At 57.1% G+C, this 17,181-nt stretch overlaps 3 protein-coding genes across 4 annotated transcripts in view; 1 reads left to right on the plus strand and 2 right to left on the minus strand.

Moving 5' to 3' along the window:
* Positions 1 to 5,085, plus strand: part of GFAP (glial fibrillary acidic protein) — a 16,967-nt gene extending 11,882 nt beyond the window's left edge. Inside the window, exons 5-9 of the mRNA XM_014942701.1 lie at positions 1,301 to 1,426; positions 2,034 to 2,254; positions 2,470 to 2,513; positions 3,083 to 3,168; positions 3,463 to 5,085. Of these exons, the coding sequence (XP_014798187.1) occupies positions 1,301 to 1,426; positions 2,034 to 2,254; positions 2,470 to 2,513; positions 3,083 to 3,168; positions 3,463 to 3,504 (519 nt within the window). The 3' untranslated portion in view covers positions 3,505 to 5,085. The remainder of the gene's footprint in view (positions 1 to 1,300; positions 1,427 to 2,033; positions 2,255 to 2,469; positions 2,514 to 3,082; positions 3,169 to 3,462) is intronic.
* A 1,456-nt stretch (positions 5,086 to 6,541) lies between these two features.
* On the minus strand, positions 6,542 to 7,786 carry LOC106888432 (Ig-like V-type domain-containing protein FAM187A). Its single transcript, XM_014942670.1, has one exon. It carries the CDS (start codon positions 7,784 to 7,786, stop codon positions 6,542 to 6,544), a length of 1,245 nt encoding a protein of 414 aa, XP_014798156.1.
* A 2,694-nt stretch (positions 7,787 to 10,480) lies between these two features.
* Positions 10,481 to 16,911, minus strand: CCDC103 (coiled-coil domain containing 103). 2 transcript variants are annotated; one of them, XM_014942690.1, is made up of 4 exons: positions 16,780 to 16,911; positions 15,314 to 15,477; positions 12,684 to 12,816; positions 10,481 to 11,134 (listed from the first exon to the last, which is right to left on the minus strand). In XM_014942690.1, exons 2-4 carry the CDS (start codon positions 15,454 to 15,456, stop codon positions 10,664 to 10,666), a joined length of 747 nt encoding a protein of 248 aa, XP_014798176.1. In that variant the 5' UTR covers positions 15,457 to 15,477; positions 16,780 to 16,911; the 3' UTR covers positions 10,481 to 10,663. The 2 variants fall into 2 exon arrangements, with proteins under 2 accessions (XP_014798176.1, XP_014798175.1); XM_014942689.1 differs by lacking the exon at positions 16,780 to 16,911 and having other exon boundaries at positions 15,314 to 15,711.
* Between the last annotated feature and the right edge of the window lie 270 nt (positions 16,912 to 17,181).

Below are 17,181 nucleotides of genomic sequence, written 5' to 3' on the forward strand. Positions count from 1 at the left end.
GGGACCCTGCAGGATGAGATCGCCTTCCTCCGCAAGGTCCATGAGGAGGTAACCTCGCTCGGGGGGGGGCCTCAGGTGGGTCCCAGGGCTTGTGGGGGGGTGGGCTGACCCCCACTGTCCCCCCAGGAGCTGCGGGAGCTGCAGGAGCAGCTGGCCCGGCAGCAGGTGCACGTGGAGGTGGACGCGAGCAAGCCCGACCTGACGGCCGCCCTGCGCGACATCCGCAGCCAGTACGAGGCCATGGCCGCCAGCAACGTCCAGGAGACCGAGGAGTGGTACAAGTCCAAGGTGTGGTGGGACATGGTCACCCAATGGATGGGTGGCCTCCTGGGGTGTCACCTTCTCAGGGGTGGGTGTGACCACCGCAGGGTTGGTGGCTCTCCTTGGTGGTGGTTGTCCCCTCCTGGGATGTCACAGTCTCAGAGTTGGGGTTGGCCACCCCGGGGTTGGGTGGTTCTTCCTGGTGGTGGTGCGTGGGGTTTGGTGTTCCCATTGTCCCTGCTCCTATCCCATGTCCTGGTTTGGTCCCCATGGGAGCAGGAATGTGTCCCCCATGGTGAGTCCCATTGGCGTGGTCCCGAAGGAGTTGTGTTCACAGTGACATGGCCCACGTGCACTGTCCCACAGGAGCAGGGACATGTCCCCTGTGACATCCCACAGCACCATCTCTCCCACCCACAGAGCAAGGACATGTCCCCAGCAGCACCTGCCATCAGGGAAGTGTCCCATGTCCACTGTCCCACCACCCCAAGAGAGCAGGGACATGTCTCCACAACACGTGCCATCAGCCACATGCTCCACGTGCACTGTCCCTTCCACCCAGAGAGCCAGGACATGTCCCTGCAGCACGTGCCACTGGGGACACATCCTGTGTGTGCTGTCCCTTCCACGGGAGCTGGATGTGTCCCCATGACACGTCCTGCTGGGGCCACGTCCCTCCCATGGGAGCTGGGATGTGGCCCCAGGACATGTGCCTTTGGGGATTGTCCCATGTGTCCCTTCCTGCTGTGGGAACAGGGACATGTCCCCAGTCCCACCTCAAGTGCGCTTCCCATGTGCATGGTGCCCTTTGGCCACAGGAGCAGGGACGTGTCCCCAGGGACACATGGCACCAGGGACACGTCCCATGTGCACCGTCCCACCACCCTGCAGTAGCAGGGACGTTTCTCCACATGCCACATGCTACTGGGGCCATGTCCCTGCCACGGAGCAGAGCTGGGTCATGTCCCCACGCCATGTGCCACTGGGACACATCCCTGCCCCATGGTCCCATCCCACGGCATGTGTGTCCTCCCCGCAGTTCGCTGACCTGACGGACGCGGCCGCCCGGCACGCGGAGGCTCTGCGTGCGGCCAAGCAGGAGGCCAACGAGTACCGGCGCCAGCTCCAGGCCCTCACCTGCGACCTGGAGGCTCTGCGGGGTTCGGTAGGTGACAGCCATGGGGTGCAAGGGGAGGGACATGGCCTTGGGGAGCTGTGACCACCACAGGGGTTCCTTGGCATGATGTTGGGGACCACCACCCGATGCTGGAGGAATGGTGGTCCCCAAGGATGGGAGCTGGACGGGCACTGTGGAGAGCCCCTAGCTCCTGGGAGAAGGTGGCCATGGAGAGTGTCACCTCCCCTGGTGGCCTCCCCAGAATGAGTCTCTGGAGAGGCAGCTGCGGGAGCTGGAGGAACGCTACGCCCTGGAGACGGCTGGATACCAGGACACGGTGGTGCGGCTGGAGGAGGACATCCGCAGCCTGAAGGAGGAGATGGCCCGGCACCTGCAGGAGTACCAGGACCTGCTCAACGTCAAGCTGGCCCTTGACATCGAGATTGCCACGTACCGCAAGCTGCTGGAGGGCGAGGTGGCCTTGGGGAGCTGTGACCACCACAGGGGTTCCTTGGCATGATGTTGGGGACCACCACCCGATGCTGGAGGAATGGTGGTCCCCAAGGATGGGAGCTGGACGGGCACTGTGGAGAGCCCCTAGCTCCTGGGAGAAGGTGGCCATGGAGAGTGTCACCTCCCCTGGTGGCCTCCCCAGAATGAGTCTCTGGAGAGGCAGCTGCGGGAGCTGGAGGAACGCTACGCCCTGGAGACGGCTGGATACCAGGACACGGTGGTGCGGCTGGAGGAGGACATCCGCAGCCTGAAGGAGGAGATGGCCCGGCACCTGCAGGAGTACCAGGACCTGCTCAACGTCAAGCTGGCCCTTGACATCGAGATTGCCACGTACCGCAAGCTGCTGGAGGGCGAGGAGAGCAGGTGATGGCAGAGTGGGGGCTCCATCCTGCCCCCCTCCCCCTCCCTGGCCGTGTCCCAAACCATACCCAAGTCCTCATGGTCCCTCTGGGGTCTCCAATCTGCCTGGGGACTATCCTCCAGCACTCCTGTTCCAGCCCTGGGAAGGGCTGAGCTGGTGTGCCTGGGGGTGGCAGGATCTTGGTGCTCTTCCCAACACCCCTCTATTGCTCCTGCAGGATCACCATCCCCATGCAAAGCTTCTCCAACCTGCAGATCCGAGGTGAGGCCATGGCCACGTGTGGGGCAAAAGCAGGAGTGGCTTCTGGGGGCTCTGTGGGAGGAGGCACCATCTTGGTTATTCCTGCCCCATCCAGAGAGACCAGGACATTCTCCACCAAATCTCAAGGAACCAGGACTCCTGGGTTCTCCCAAGATGGGGGGAGAAGTGTGCCCACATCCCCACGGCCAATGATGTCCCCAAGACCAACTGTGTCCCCAGGGCCAACCCTGCCCCCAGGGATATGCCCAATCACATCCGAAAGTCACCCATGTCCCCATGGCCAACCATATCTCCAAGGCCAAACATGCCCCCAGTGCCAACTGTGTCCCCAGGGCTACTCACATCCCAAAGCCAGCCACATCTTCAGTGCCAACCACATCCCCAAGGCCAACAGTGTCCCTGAGGCCAACAGTGTTCCTGAAGCTGGTGTTGTCCCCAGAGCCACTGTCTCCCATGGATCAGGGTTTTCCAGCCCAGCCTGTTCCCTTTAGGACCCTTCCTTTGAGCATGGCTGAAAGGGCTATAACCTGGCCACCAGGTCACCTCCATGTCCTGCCCATGTCCCCTAGAGACCAGCCTGGACACTAAATCCGTGTCAGAAGCCCACATGAAGAGGAGCATCGTGGTCAAAACTGTGGAGACAAGAGATGGAGAGGTGGGAAGTCCTCATTTGTGTCACCCATGCTGCCTCCCCTCCACCCCAAGGGGGTCAGTCATCATGCACGTGGGGACCACCATCCCTCAGCCCCCTGGAGGATCCTGGTTAGGGATCAGTGATCCCAGTGCCCTGCCAGCATGGAATGAGCTGGCTCTGGACCATGGTGGAGCTGGGCCTGGTGGCTCATAGAGAAAACTGTCCCTGTCCCCAGGCTCGTTCAGAGCCCAGGCAGACTCAGCCGGGGAGGAGACCCCAAGCCTGGGGTGATGGTTTCTCTCCGTCTGTCTCCAGGTGATCAAGGAGTCCAAGCAGGAGCACAAGGAGGTGATGTAGGGCAGAGGAGCCGCAGCAGCCACACGCTTGTAGCCGTAGCTCCGTAGGTCCCACCCGACGCTGCGAGGGAGCCCCGCGGCTGGGCAGGAGTCACAGGAGGAGCCGGCGATGTTTCGGTGGGGGGCATCACCTTCTCCCCCACCCTTCGCCTCTCTCATGTCACCCCCTGCCCCAGGGACCCCCCTGACACCCTGCTCAGGGCCAGCTGCTGGCGAAACACCCGTCTGACCAGGCACTGTCCCAGGGAGAGGGTCCATCCTGTTTCGATCTCCACGCACTGGTTGGACAAGAAGATGGTGCCAAGAGCATCTTTCCCTGCATCCCACCTCGCTGCCCACTCCCCAGTCCAGAAGGCCAACCCCAATCTCCCCAGTGCACCCAGGCCCTGAGCATCTTTGGGGGGGCTGCAGGGTGCAAGGTACCAGCTGCTGAGGGACATTTCCCTGTCACCAAGTGTTGGGTGGGCTTAACCAAGAGGCCCAGCAGGAGGAAGAGGAGGATGGAGAGGCAGGGTGCTGTCAGGATGGTATCAAAGGGTGATGAAATGGGTATAATGAGGGGTTCCTGGGGACGCTGAGGTGTCCAGGGTGGTTTGTGGGCCTGGAGCAGTGGTGGGCACAGCAGGCTGGGTGGCCTCATGGGCTTCCATGGGCTACAGGGTTGTCATGACCCCCAGTGGGTGTCTGCCACCAAGGTGTTGCCATTGCTGTGGTGGAAAAAAACAGCTCCAAGGTGCTTGTGGTGAGGGGTGACCCATGGCCCCTCACCCGGGGGGGTCCCACGCAGGTGAAAATGGAGAGGAGAGGAGGGGAGTGAAGAGGAGGAGGAGGAGGATGCCAGGGCACCTATGGGTGCTCTGGGAGCAGGAGGTGACTCCCGTGACCCAGGAGTGACACGGGAGGATAGACCAAGCCATCCTCATCCCGTCTGTCCCACCTGGGATCACACTAGGAGCTGGGACAGCAGCCAGGACTGCCCCATCACAATCCTAGCACGTGGAGCCCAAGTCCACCCCAACCAGGGGCATTCAAGACGGGGTCAGAAGAAATCCCTTGTCCCTGGGCTCCACGTGGCCCTGTCCCCCCATCCATCCCCCGCCCAGACCAGCACATGCCACCGGTCACCCAGGGCCATCGCCCAGCTCGGTGCCCACCTGCAGCCCCCGTCCCCACCTTCGATTTAGCTACTGACCATGAGTGAAACCTGCCCTGATGCCACCTAACACAGCAGCAACCACCCAAGCAGCGCTTCTCCTGCCCCATAAGCCCTTTGGGATGGGCACACTGGATCCACTGGGGTGCCATCCCCCTTGTCCCCTCTGTCCCCCTCGTCCCCTGGCTGAGGTGCTGAGCACGCTTTGCAGCTAACGACTCCAGAAGGGCCATTCCCAGGGGCAGGAGACCTGGGTGGTGCCCAGGTGTGGCATGTGGGGTGGGATGGTGGTGGCCCAGGAGGGGTACCAGCTCTGACTGGAGCTTTGCAGCCCACGTTGCTACTGAACTAACGCACTAACGCCTGCAGTGGCTGGAGATGACAAATAAAGCTAACGCAAGCACCGTGCTTCCATGGTCGTGCCCTCAACCTGCCTGTTCCGTGGGTTATTTGGGATTAGCCGGGGTGGTGAGAACCTTTGGGAGCCAAAACTGAGCTTGAACTGGCCAGGGGACGCACGCCCAGTGCTGCACCCCAAGGCATGGCCAACGTGGGTCAACACCCCTAAGGGACTGTGACGTGGGGAAGGTGGGTGCAGGAATGACCCCTCCAGAGCCGGGGGACGGCAGTGGGGTGGGAGAGATCCCCTTCCCAGGAGGAGAAGCAGGGGTCTGCTCGGGGTTCTCCATCCTCAAACCAGCTCCTTTCTCGTACAAACCCAGGCTGTGGTTCCTGGGAAGCTCCTGGGACGGGCTGCAGCTTTTGGGGCTGATCACAGAATCGCAGAATGACATGGGGTTGGAAGGGACCTCTGGAGACCATCCAGTCCAACCCCCGGCCAGAGCAGGGTCACCCAGAGCAGGTTGCATGGGAAAGTGCCCATGTGGGGTTTGAACATCTCCAGAGAAGGAGACTCCACCACCTCTCTGGGCAGCCCATCCCAGGGCTCTGATGGAGGATTAGAGATCCTACACACCATCCACATGGTTCGAGAGACGGAGCATTGCTGGGACCCTCAAGGCTGCCCTCCTGGAGAGCGGGATTTCTCCTGGGAAAGCTGAAATCCCCAAGCCACCTCCGTGAAAGAAGGAGTGGAGATGAGCCCCGTGGGGAAGTCCTGCTCCATGTCCAGGAGCAAGCAAAGGGTCACCTAAACCCTGTAGAGATGCCATCCTCTTTGGAGGAGCTGCATAATAATTTTGTCAGGCATAAATATAGACTCACAAGTCTGTCCTGAGTCAGGTGAGTTAAAAAACCAACCAAAACCCAGAGAAATTTCTGAAGAAAATCACCAGATTAATTTGAAAAATATTTTTTTCCTTCAAAAATGAAAGAAATTAAGCCAAAATTTTAATAAAATGGGTTTGCTCCAGTTAAAGGGCTGAAAGGAACACTGAACAGTTTGAAACGTTGGCACTCAAAGTTCTCAGCAATGAAAAAAAGTAAAAAAAAAAAAAAAAAGGGTAAGAAAAGCAAGAATTAATTGGATTAAAAGAGTTTGGTGGATCCTTTTAGCAGCCTCTTAGAAAAACAGCTCTAATAAATCACCGATGCGGTTCGAGAACTCTATAGAGCTTGGCCAGAAGATCTTGCACCAACTCCAAGTATTCCTTTGAAAGGGACTATACTGAGCTGCAAACCCCTCCGCACGCCAGCCAGGGACAAACGGTGGTGGTGTGACAGCCCCTCCTGTCCCACGCAGTCGTGCCAATCCGCACCACGAGGAGTTTTCCACATCGGTCTTCACCGTCTCACTCTTGACCCAAAAGGGAGGACGAGCGGGCGCTGGCAGAATTTTGATTTCTAATGGTGAAAAACATTAGAAATGTCTAACAGGAGGTGGTCCGAGGTGTAAGAGTGACCCACTGGGGCCGTGGTGGAGGTGCTATAGCCTAGGAGAGGAGGAGAACGCCCGCCGGCAGAAGCGGTACACATGGATGATAACGAAGACGATGCTGATGAGGATGTAGCTCAGGCCGATGGTCTTGATGGCAAAGATCGTCTCGGGATCGCTGAACTTCCGCTTGTCCTTCTTCTGGTAGAACACGCTGAGCTGGAAGGCGGCCACTGTCTTGCCCTCATGCCAGCAGAGGTAGGTGCCTTCATCGCTGAGTTGGACCTGCCGGATGTGCAGGTGGTTTCCGTGGTCGATGAAGACCCGCATGGTCTTGTTGACACCAATGAGGTAGTGGGAGCGGTAGAGCCGGACAGAGTCCTTGTCCCAGGCCACAGCGTGCTCGGGCCGGGCTCCTGGGCACGCGATGACCAGGACACTTCCAGCAACCTGCTTGTGAAACTGGGTGGGGATTTTAGCCATCCAGGGCTTCTCACCCAGCTTGGAAATGATGTTGGAGATGGACTGCATGCCTTCCTTGGGGGCGTCCTCCTTCAGGCAAGGGGTCAGGCAGCTTCGGATGGCCACCTCAGGTCTCCGGAGGCGGGCGGCACGCTGGAAATGCACGGGGACAGCCCTCGAGCCGCAGGATGTGACATTGGGCACGGCGGTGCGATAGCGAGGGTGCAGCTGGGAGCTCCGCATGTAGCAGAGCCCGATCCGCCGCTGCTCACCCCTCACCCCACAGCGGTCACATCTGGTCCAGTCCCAGAAGGTGGTGAAGAGGCTGAAGAACTTATCCGTGAAGTTGCCCTGGACATGCTGACCCCTGTCCAAAAAAGCCACCCTGACATGCTCGGTGGGCTGCACATCCACATCGTAGCCATAAAAGAAGTCCCCGTCCTTGGTGCCACAGAGGTAGTGGCCCGAGTCCGTCACCTGGGCTTGGAAGACAATGAGACTGAACATCCGGATGCTGAAACGCTTCAGGATGTTGCTGCTCACGTTGATATGTTCTGAGTCAACAACCACGGTGCCGGCAAAGTCTGTCAGGACCGTGGTTTTGTGGTTGTCCGTGCTCTTCTGGAAGTACCAGACGACAGAAGAGACCTCTTGGGGCTTGCAGTTGCAGGGGAGCTCGAAGGTCATGTCAGCCAAGTAAGCGGCGTTGTCAAACATCAGGAAAGCGGGACACGCCATTCTGTTGAACACATCTCCTTTCTCTTCAATCGCAAAAGCACGGAGAACATCTGCCAGGCAGAGGAGAACGGTGGCTCCCAGCACCCTCCCCTCCATCACGCCGGGTGGTCTCTGCAGGCAGCAGAACCAACCCGGCCACCGCGTCCTCGGCAGGGACAGCAGGAACCCGCGCGTGGGGGTGGCAGCGCCGGGGCGGGGATGGTGCACACACCGGTTCCCTCAACAACGATGGGGTTTGCAGGTGACACCCCTGCCCTGCAGTGCACGTGGCTGACAGCAGGGACCAAACAGCGGCGGAAACACCCCATCGCAGCTGAACACCCACTGGGAAGCACTCTGTCCCCCCTGGGGACACAAGCTCTAGAACCTCCACTTGTCCCAGCTGCTCTAGAACGTTGTTGGCTGTGCCCTGGACAACAGCAGGTCCCTGGTGCAGCACAGCTGTAGAGGGAAGACGCAGCGACAGAAAGCATGGTGGGACCAAGGGAAGCACCCACATCTTCTCGAAAGGCTCGTGCGGTAAATGTTAATTATTATTTGTCTGATCCCTTTGAGCACAACAAACCTGGAGAAGAACCTTCTCTGACCTCTGAAGCCCAGAAGAGGTTTCAAACACGATATTTACACCATCGTCCCTGTCGGTTCTCCATGGGTTTGTGTGTGGGAGCCCCTTCACACAGGTCATGTTTGAGATTCCCCCTCTCTGAGTGATCAAGCAGGGCTTTTTGCTCACAAAACCCTTGCTGGACAGGGTTGATGTCAGGAACCAGCCCTGGAGGCCTTAAATGCATTTCTCCTCTGGCAAAGGTGAGATATTTGCTCCCCACTGACCCTGGCTGGACTTTCAGCTCAGCTTTTGGTCCTTCTTGAGCAGATGCTCAGATCAGACCATGGGATTTCCGATTGGGAAACTGATCCCAGCTGGTCCAACAGCTTGTCCTCCCATAAACATTCATCCAACCTCTCCTGTACTTCATTTCTCTTGAGTTTTCTCACCAAACCACAGGGATTTTGTCCCTCCCCAGGTGATGGGAAGACGCAGCGACAGAAAGCATGGTGGGACCAAGGGAAGCACCCACATCTTCTCGAAAGGCTCGTGCGGTAAATGTTAATTATTATTTCTCTGATCCCTCTGAGCACAACAAACCTGGAGAAGAACCTTCTATTTGTCTGATCCCTTTGAGCACAACAAACCTGGAGAAGAACCTTCTCTGACCTCTGAAGCCCAGAAGAGGTTTCAAACACGATATTTACACCATCGTCCCTGTCGGTTCTCCATGGGTTTGTGTGTGGGAGCCCCTTCACACAGGTCATGTTTGAGATTCCCCCTCTCTGAGTGATCAAGCAGGGCTTTTTGCTCACAAAACCCTTGCTGGACAGGGTTGATGTCAGGAACCAGCCCTGGAGGCCTTAAATGCATTTCTCCTCTGGCAAAGGTGAGATATTTGCTCCCCACTGACCCTGGCTGGACTTTCAGCTCAGCTTTTGGTCCTTCTTGAGCAGATGCTCAGATCAGACCATGGGATTTCCGATTGGGAAACTGATCCCAGCTGGTCCAACAGCTTGTCCTCCCATAAACATTCATCCAACCTCTCCTGTACTTCATTTCTCTTGAGTTTTCTCACCAAACCACAGGGATTTTGTCCCTCCCCAGGTGATGGGGATGCAGCAGGCTGCTCCCATCCTTGACATAGGTTATGAGTGCCAGCCCTGAGCCTCGGGACTGCTGAAAGCACTGTGGCTGTTCCCACCAAAGCTATAACTCGTGCCAGGGCTGTTCCTGCATCAACATCCTCCATCCCAACCTTGGGAAACTCCAGGATTTTCGTTGTTTTGTTTAAGACCCCAGCTCTCAGCTTTCTGCCAGTCCTCAGGTTTGCAAGCGTTAGGCAAAGGCAAGAGGAACAGCACCCACAACAGATTGCAGGGACACAGATGTCCCCAAGAGAGGTGTCACAAAGCCCAACATTCAAGTGACAGGCCTCAGAGAAGAATCAATCAGGTGCCTGGTGGTTTCTACGGAGAAGGAGGGAGAGGGATGGTTACAGTCTGCCAGGGTGACTCTACCTTTTGCTCCTCTAGCTGGGTTTTGCAACAAAATGGACCTGGCAGTTGTTTTTGAGCTGAATTCAAGGGAGCCTGAGCACTGTAACACACACTGGGCTCCTCAGCACGCTCAGGAGAAGCTTGAGGATCCTCCCGGAGCAGAACTGCAAGAGACCTTGGTGGGCAGGTGCTGAGCTGTGTCATATGAGGGCACCTTTGAGGTCTGCAGCCAAAACAGAAAGGCTACTCAATTTGATCACGGCATTAGGCAGTCCTGGAGAGTCTCTTTGTTGGACTGATACCTGCCAGTTCCTTCTGAATTTCAATTGATGTGGAATTTCAGCAAATCAGACAGTGTCTGAGATCATAAGACCATGATAAGGTGACAGGGTCTCTGAGGTTCACCCCATGCCTTGCTGGTTGGGCTAGAATAATAATAAAATAGCTGGTTGGAACAGTCCCAGATACCCCACCTTGCACAGCATTTCTACCTCCATCTGCCCATTCTATCTTCAGTGGCTGCACAGTTAATTGATTACATACCTTTTAAACCCCCATAGTGACAATGGACCGAGACGAGAAAGGTAAGGGACTATTTGGGCTTTGGTTTCTCTTTCAAAAATAGCAGCCTAGTTTTTCTTTCCCTCACTTTTTTCCTCATCTAAGAGATTGTGACAGAGCAGTTCTGTGAGGACACCCTGCCCCAGAGATCACAGCACAGTCCTCTCGGTAACTAACCTTTATTTGTGCAGAACTAGTGCCCCGGGCAGCTCCCAGATACAGAGAAATGTACAGCAACGTCCAGAAGTACCCATTTATCTGTCCAGAAGTTCCCATTTATCTGTCTCGCACGATGTCTGATGCTGAATTTAAGCTTTGAGCCTCTTTTGCCCTCTGTTTCTGCACGACCCTGGTGCTTTTGCTCCTTCAGTTGACCTGGTAACATTTCATCAGCTCCATCACTATCCTTTCCTGGGCTTCCTTTGGCAAGCTGGTGTCTGTGAGGTGGGCTTCCCTCTCTGCTTTGCAGCTGGCCAGTCCGCTGGGATGGCCAGTGGCCCAGTAGTCCCTGCTCATGCTCTGCAGCTTCCTAAACAAATCCCTGCTGCTCTCCTTCTCCGACTCACTCAGAAGATCCACGTTTAACCCGAAGCGTTTGGTGCCCGAAAGGCTCTGTAAGATCTGAAGAACAGCATCTCTGTCTTCACGACAGACGTTCTCTGCCAGCACCGTCAGGAATTCACCCAGGAGGCCAAAGCCCAAATCAGCCTGAAAGATTCTGCCCAAGGCCTTCCCTCCGAGTCCAAGCAAAAACTGGTATTTTTCTTTTCCGGTTTTTAAGCATCTGCGCCAATCTCTGTAAAATTCGGCAGAGGTTCCGGGCAGTTGATTCAGCTCCTGAAGGAAAAAATAATTAGCAGTTCTATTTGTTTTGTTCTCACTTGAAGATTTTTATCTCCCCTCCCCCCGCCCCACCTCCCCTGATCAACCTGTGGATGGCTGAGATGTTTTTAATCCAGGCTTTGACAGCACAAAGGGTGATAAAGCTTGGGGGGTGGCAATGCATGAAGACAAAGAAATACCAGGTTCCTCAAGCCCCATAGAAACCAGAGAACTTCAGGGGAAAATAATGGAGGAATGGATGAGATATGAAGCCCAGCGTGGACAAATACAGACCAGTAAAGGTGTAACCCTAACCAGAACCAGACACCCTGCCCAGTCCAGATCCACCATCACTGCTTGGGAGGGATCTCCTGGAGATCAGGGTAGCTCAGTGTAAACTTCTGCTCCATCTTAAGCGCTGTGAGGCGAATCAAAGGAGTGAGGAGATGAAAGATATGAGATGTAAACCCCAGAAAACATGCAGATGGCCCTAACACACCGTCTCGTCACACACTGCCTTCGTACGGGTACGTGGCAGAGAGCTTGCACTGCGAGAGAGAGCCAAGCTCAATGTGGCATCTCCAGATAAAAGGAAATCCTGTTTTATATAATATGTAATTGAACTGCTGAACTCATCGCCGCTGACTTAACTGACGCACAGACTGAAGGAGGATTAAGATGTTTAGGCTTTTATACAGATAGCGAGAACAAGGCGCAGCAACGTCAGGCTGTGTCTAAACACAAAACGGAGGAGCCCTGGAGATCAGAGCCCCAGCGCTAACGGGATTAGGAACAGAATTTGCTCTGGGGAGATCACTGCACAGTCCAAGAAAACACAAAGCTGCCTCGAAGAGCTGCAAGAAGATCTCATAACAAACAGCAAATGAAATTCAGCGTCAAAAAAATCCATGAGAAAGATCATGTCCACGTCCAGTGAGCAGGACTCTCCCGCGTGGGCAGAGTCCACCAAAGGGGACGGGACGGATGTCACTCAAATCCCAAATGAGCTGGATGGAAAATGTTTAGTCACTACTTCCCGCATCTGAAGAAGCATCCGGTGAACCCATCAGGCAGCAGGTTTTAAACCAAACAGCACTTTTCTGTATCATGCATAATTAAACCGCAGGGTGAAAAAGACCTGGCTACGTTCACCCAAGTTCTGTGGTCGGTGGCTGTTAAATGTGATGCTCCAGCTGCACGGCGCTGGCGCCCGCTCTCCAGACCGCAGCCAGCTGGAGGAGAGCGGTCAAGGGAGGGCACTCTTCCCCAAGAATCTGTTACTGGCCACCAGCAGAGGCGGGGTATTGGGAGCTCTGGTGTGCAGCTGGTCTTAGATTCCCCCAGGGCTGAAGCAGACTCTTCTTGAAGCAGCTGGTGCAAGCTCTTCTCAGACGCAAAGTAGGGGCCAAGACTGAACCCTGGTTGTCTAGACACTCCTGGGGACTTCAAGGGCTTGCTCATACATAGAGACATTTCGGAATAACTCTCACATTTTAATATAATACCCAAGTTATTCTGGAGTATTTCTACGTGTGGACAAGGTCCTGGAAAGCATCTCCCTCACCTGGGATATTTCCACGTTGCTGGCTTGAGGGGCCTTGGTGTTGGCTGCACAGGGATTCCACAGCACGTTCCTCCTTATACCCATCTTGTCCTTCTTCTCTAGAGGCTTCAGGTGTGATGCCAGCACAATGTTCCTGCAGGCAACAAGAAGGGGTTGGGATACTTACCAAGATCAAATACTTCAAGGCTTCGAGCTTCTTCTCTGAGGCTATTTCTGAGTTTGGGCCACATGTATCATCCAGAGGGACCTGGACAGGCTGAAGGAGTGGGCCCATGTGAACCTCATGAAGTCCAACCAGGGCGAGTGCAAGGTCCTGCAGCTGGGTCAGGACAACCCCTGGTATCACTACAGACTCGTGGATGAAGGGAATGAGAACAGCCCTGAGGAGGACTTGGGGGTGTTGGTGGGTGAGAAGCTCCACACGCCCCTCAACGTGCGCTGGAGCCCAGAAATCCCCCACACCCTGGGCTGCATCCCCAGCCCCGTGGGCAGCAGGGCCAGGGGGGGATTCTGCCCCTCTGCTCCGCTCTGGGGAGACCCCCCCAGTGCTGCCTCCAGCTCTGGGGCCACCACCAGCAGAAGGACATGGAGCTGTTGGAGCGGGGCCAGAGGAGGCCCCGGAGATGCTGGGAGGGCTGGAGCCCCTCTGCTGGGAGGGGGGGTTGAGAGAGTTGGGGGGTTCAGCCTGGAGAAGAGAAGGCTCCGGGGAGACCTTGGAGCCCCTTCCAGTCCCTCAAGGGGCTCCAGGAGAGATGGGGAGGGACTCTGGATGAGGGAGGGGAGCCCTAGGAGGAGGGGGAAGGGTTTGACCCTGCAAGAGGGGAGATGGAGCTGAGCTGTGGGGAAGAACTTGTTTGGTGTGAGGGTGGTGAGAGCCTGGCCCAGGTTGGCCAGAGAAGCTGTGGCTGCCCCATCCCTGGAGGGGTTCAAGGGCAGGTTGGAGGGGGCTTGGAGCAACCTGGGCTGGTGAGACTGGATGAGCTTTAAGGTCCCTTCCAACCCAAACCATGCTGTGATTCTATGAAACAAGACTGGGATTCAAATGAGATCATGAAGCATCAGAGATGGGTCAGAGGAAAACAGAAGATGTTGCATGGGACACTTGAGTTAATCCAGTGATCAGGGCTCACGAGACAGCGATTTCCCTGCAACACCATGGCGATTTCCCTGCAACACAGGGATGGCTGGCGCCCCAGGAGCTGGGCATTTCCATCCAACAGTTCCTCCAGAGCTAGAGCCTGAGGAACTGGCAGGATGTTGTTTCCTCCTGCTTTTTTCTTACTGTACACTGAGGTTTCTGTGGCTTTGGCACTTCCACAGGAAAATTCTTACCCTAAATTCCTACAGCACCTTGGGACTGTTTTGTAGCATGCAGCACGCTGAGCAGGTATGGATTCATTGGAATTCAGCATCTTATTACACTGATATCTGTGACTTAACTACAGCAGCCCGGACTCAGCAGCTCATGTGGTTCCTCACATCCCGTGGGATGAATCCCTGCTGTTTGCCCTCCCCACAATTGGCAGGAGATCTTTGAAGGGGTGCAGGTCTCTGCTCCTGTGCGAGTGTGGGCTGCGCGAGTAAAGATGCTGCACCCACAGAGAGCTGCTCCCTTCCCTCCCTCAGATTACCTTTACTGTTACCAATACCCTGATAAAACAATTTAAAATCACTCGGGAATCCTTTTGTAGGGCTGGCGAGAAGACTGGGGGAGAAAATACCATTTTTAAGTGTTTTCCTGCCTTTCAGGGATCAGACAGCACAACTGAATGCAGGCAGAGACGACGCCGTGAAAGGAATTTGATCTAGTCCCACAGAAGTCTAACATGGGGTGGGCAAACTCCTGGATCCACCAACAGATCTGTCTGTGCATGTCAAGGGCCAGGGACTTCTCCAGATGGAACTAAAGGTGGATCCAGGACTTTGGTGGCCTTGGGAGTGCCTCCACGGAGCATCCCTGCCATCTCCAGGCCACAAACCTGCTCCCAAACCTCCCAAACCTGGGAGGATGAACATGCTGGGTGGGGCGCACGGGGACACATGTCACCCTCTTCTGCACCAGTGCCATGGCACGGGGTGTGTGGGGAGGAAAGGGAGGGCAGGACAGGCCAGTGGGGCTTGGAGGGTGGGTGCTGTGCCTGGGAATGTGGAGAGAGGGAACTGTGCCACCCCACTGCTGGTCCACAGCTTGGCCACCATGAGGACCAGTCCTGGAGCCAGCTGTTCCAGGCAGGAATGGCTGAGATCTCAGCCCACACACATCAACCTGATGATTTTTGTGGGACAAATCTTAAGCAAGGCTGAGTTTCTGTCCCACCAGGGCTCTGTGTCCCACAGCCAGGGCCTTTTCGGGACCCCCCTTTTCGGGTTTGCTGCTCTGCCAAGATGCACTCATGGTCCCCTGGAGCAGAAAGCACAGCTCAATTCCCTCTTGCAGCAAGGTCAAAACCTTTCTCTTCAGAGGTCCCAAAATTGGAGCTTCAAAAGAAGGAGCTCCAAAACCCACCCGTGGGCTGGGTCAGCCCCATGGCTCCCAGCACTGGGCAAGGTGACGGTGTCAACAAAGCCCATTGGGGTCGGAAAGGACCTGAATCCCCCCCGCCCTCCACCCTGGGCATCCCCCCCCGGACCTGAACTCCTGGTAGGAGGGGACGCGCTGGCGCAGGGCCCGCAGCTTGGCCTCGTTCTCCCGCTCCCGCTTCTCGTCGGCCGCCACCGCCGCCCGCAGCTCCCGCTCCAGCACCGCGGGGTCCAGGGCCCCGTCCACCTCCATCTCCGCGGGGACGGCCGAGGCCTGTGGGGACGGGAGGTGACATGGGAGATCCGGCCACCCCTGGGCGCAGGGGGACCCCCCTCCTGTCACGACAGCCCTGCCAGGGCTGGCCTGGGAGGCCTCACTCCTGTCACAACAGTCCTGAGGGGCTGGCCCTGGGGGTCCCACTCCTGTTGTGACAACCCTTACCCTTATCACGATAGTCATAGAATCATAGAATGGTCTAGGTTGGAAGAGACCCTTGGGATCATCGAGTCCAACCATCTCCCCTACTCTACAAAGTCCTCCCCTACACCATGTCCCTCAGCACTGCATCTAAACGGCCCTTAAACACAGCCAGGGATGGGGACTCCACCCCCTCCCTGGGCAGCCTGTTCCAATGCCCGACCACTCTTTCGGTGAAAAATTCCTTCCTAATGTTCAGTCTAAACCTCCCCTGTTGGAGCTTGAAGCCATTCCCTCTCGTTCTGTCACTAATTACCTGTGAGAAGAGACCAGCACCAACCTCTCTACAGTGTCCTTTCACGTAGTTGTAGAGAGTGATGAGGTCTCCCCTCAGCCTCCTCTTCCTCACACTAAACAGCCCCGGCTCCTTCAGCCGCTCCTCATATGATTTGTTTTCCAGCCCCCTCACCAGCTCCGTTGCCCTCCTCTGCACTCGCTCCAGCACCTCCAGATCTCTCTTGGATTGAGGTGCCCAAAACTGGACACAACACTCGAGGTGTGGCCTCCCCAGTGCTGAGTACAGGGGCACAATCACCTCCCTACTCCTGCTGCTCACACTATTTTTGATACAAGCCAGGATGCCATTGGCTTTCTTGCCCCCCTGGGCACACGGCCGGCTCATGTTCAGCCGTTTGTCAACTAGAACCCCCAGGTCTCTTTCCTCCAGGCAGCTCCAGCCACACTTCCCCCAGCCTGTAGCGCTGCAGGGGGTTGTTGTGGCCCAAGTGCAGGACCTTGCACTTGCCCTTGTTGAAACTCATTCCATTGGCATTGGCCCAGTAATCCAATCTCTCTAGATCCTCTTGCAAAGCTTCCCTCTCCTCCTGGGAGTCAACACTCCTGCTTAAATTGGTGTCATCTAGTCCTGCCAGGGTTGGCCTTGGGAACCCCACTCCTGTCGCGACAGTCCTGATGGGCCGCACACACCACCAAACCCCGGGGACCCTCACTCCTGTCACAGCGGCCCTCCCAGGCTTCGCACATGGCTGGCAACCGGGAACCCCGCTACTATCGCGACAGCCCCGCCGGGCCCCGACACACCACTGGCCCCTGGAGCCCCTCACTCTATCGCGACAGCCCCGCCAGCCCTCGACCCACCGCCGGCTGCGGGGGCCCCTCACTGTGTCACGACAGCCCCGCCGGGCCCCGACAGACGCCGGCCCCTGGAGCCGCTCTCTATCGCGACAGCCCCGAGCTCCCTTCGCCGCGCGCGCTCCCCTCCCGTCGCCATAGCGACCGTGCAGCGCGGCGCGAGGCCCCGGCGGGGGCTGCCCCGGTCGCGCCTGATCGAACCGTCCCCGCCGCCCCGAGGGGCCCGGCCCGGCCCGCGGCCACCGGGACCCCGCCGGGACCCTCCCCGGCTTCTTCCTTCCCTCTCCCCGCGGGGTGGGCGCTGACGGCGGGCGCGGGTGGGGGCTCTGTCGGGACAGGCAGCCAGGGCAGCCCGGGGGCCTTCCGCGGCCGTGTCGGCGGCGCCGGCGGCGAGGGCAGCGCGGCGGG

The sequence above is a fragment of the Calidris pugnax genome, unplaced genomic scaffold (assembly GCF_001431845.1).
Source record: "Calidris pugnax isolate Ruff unplaced genomic scaffold, ASM143184v1 scaffold108, whole genome shotgun sequence".
Taxonomy (NCBI): Eukaryota; Metazoa; Chordata; class Aves; order Charadriiformes; family Scolopacidae; genus Calidris; species Calidris pugnax.

Coding starts and splice junctions, on each gene's coding strand:
- LOC106888432 (XM_014942670.1), bottom strand. CDS start 7,786: ATGGAGGGGAGGGTGCTGGGAGCCACCGTTCTCCTCTGCCTGGCAGAT.
- CCDC103 (XM_014942689.1), bottom strand. CDS start 15,663: ATGACTATCGTGATAAGGGTAAGGGTTGTCACAACAGGAGTGGGACCC. Junction 12,817..15,313: donor CCCTCCTACCAGGAGTTCAG/GTCCGGGGGGGG, acceptor TGTTGCCTGCAG/GAACATTGTGCTGGCATCAC. Junction 11,135..12,683: donor GCAACGTGGAAATATCCCAG/GTGAGGGAGATG, acceptor TTTTTCCTTCAG/GAGCTGAATCAACTGCCCGG.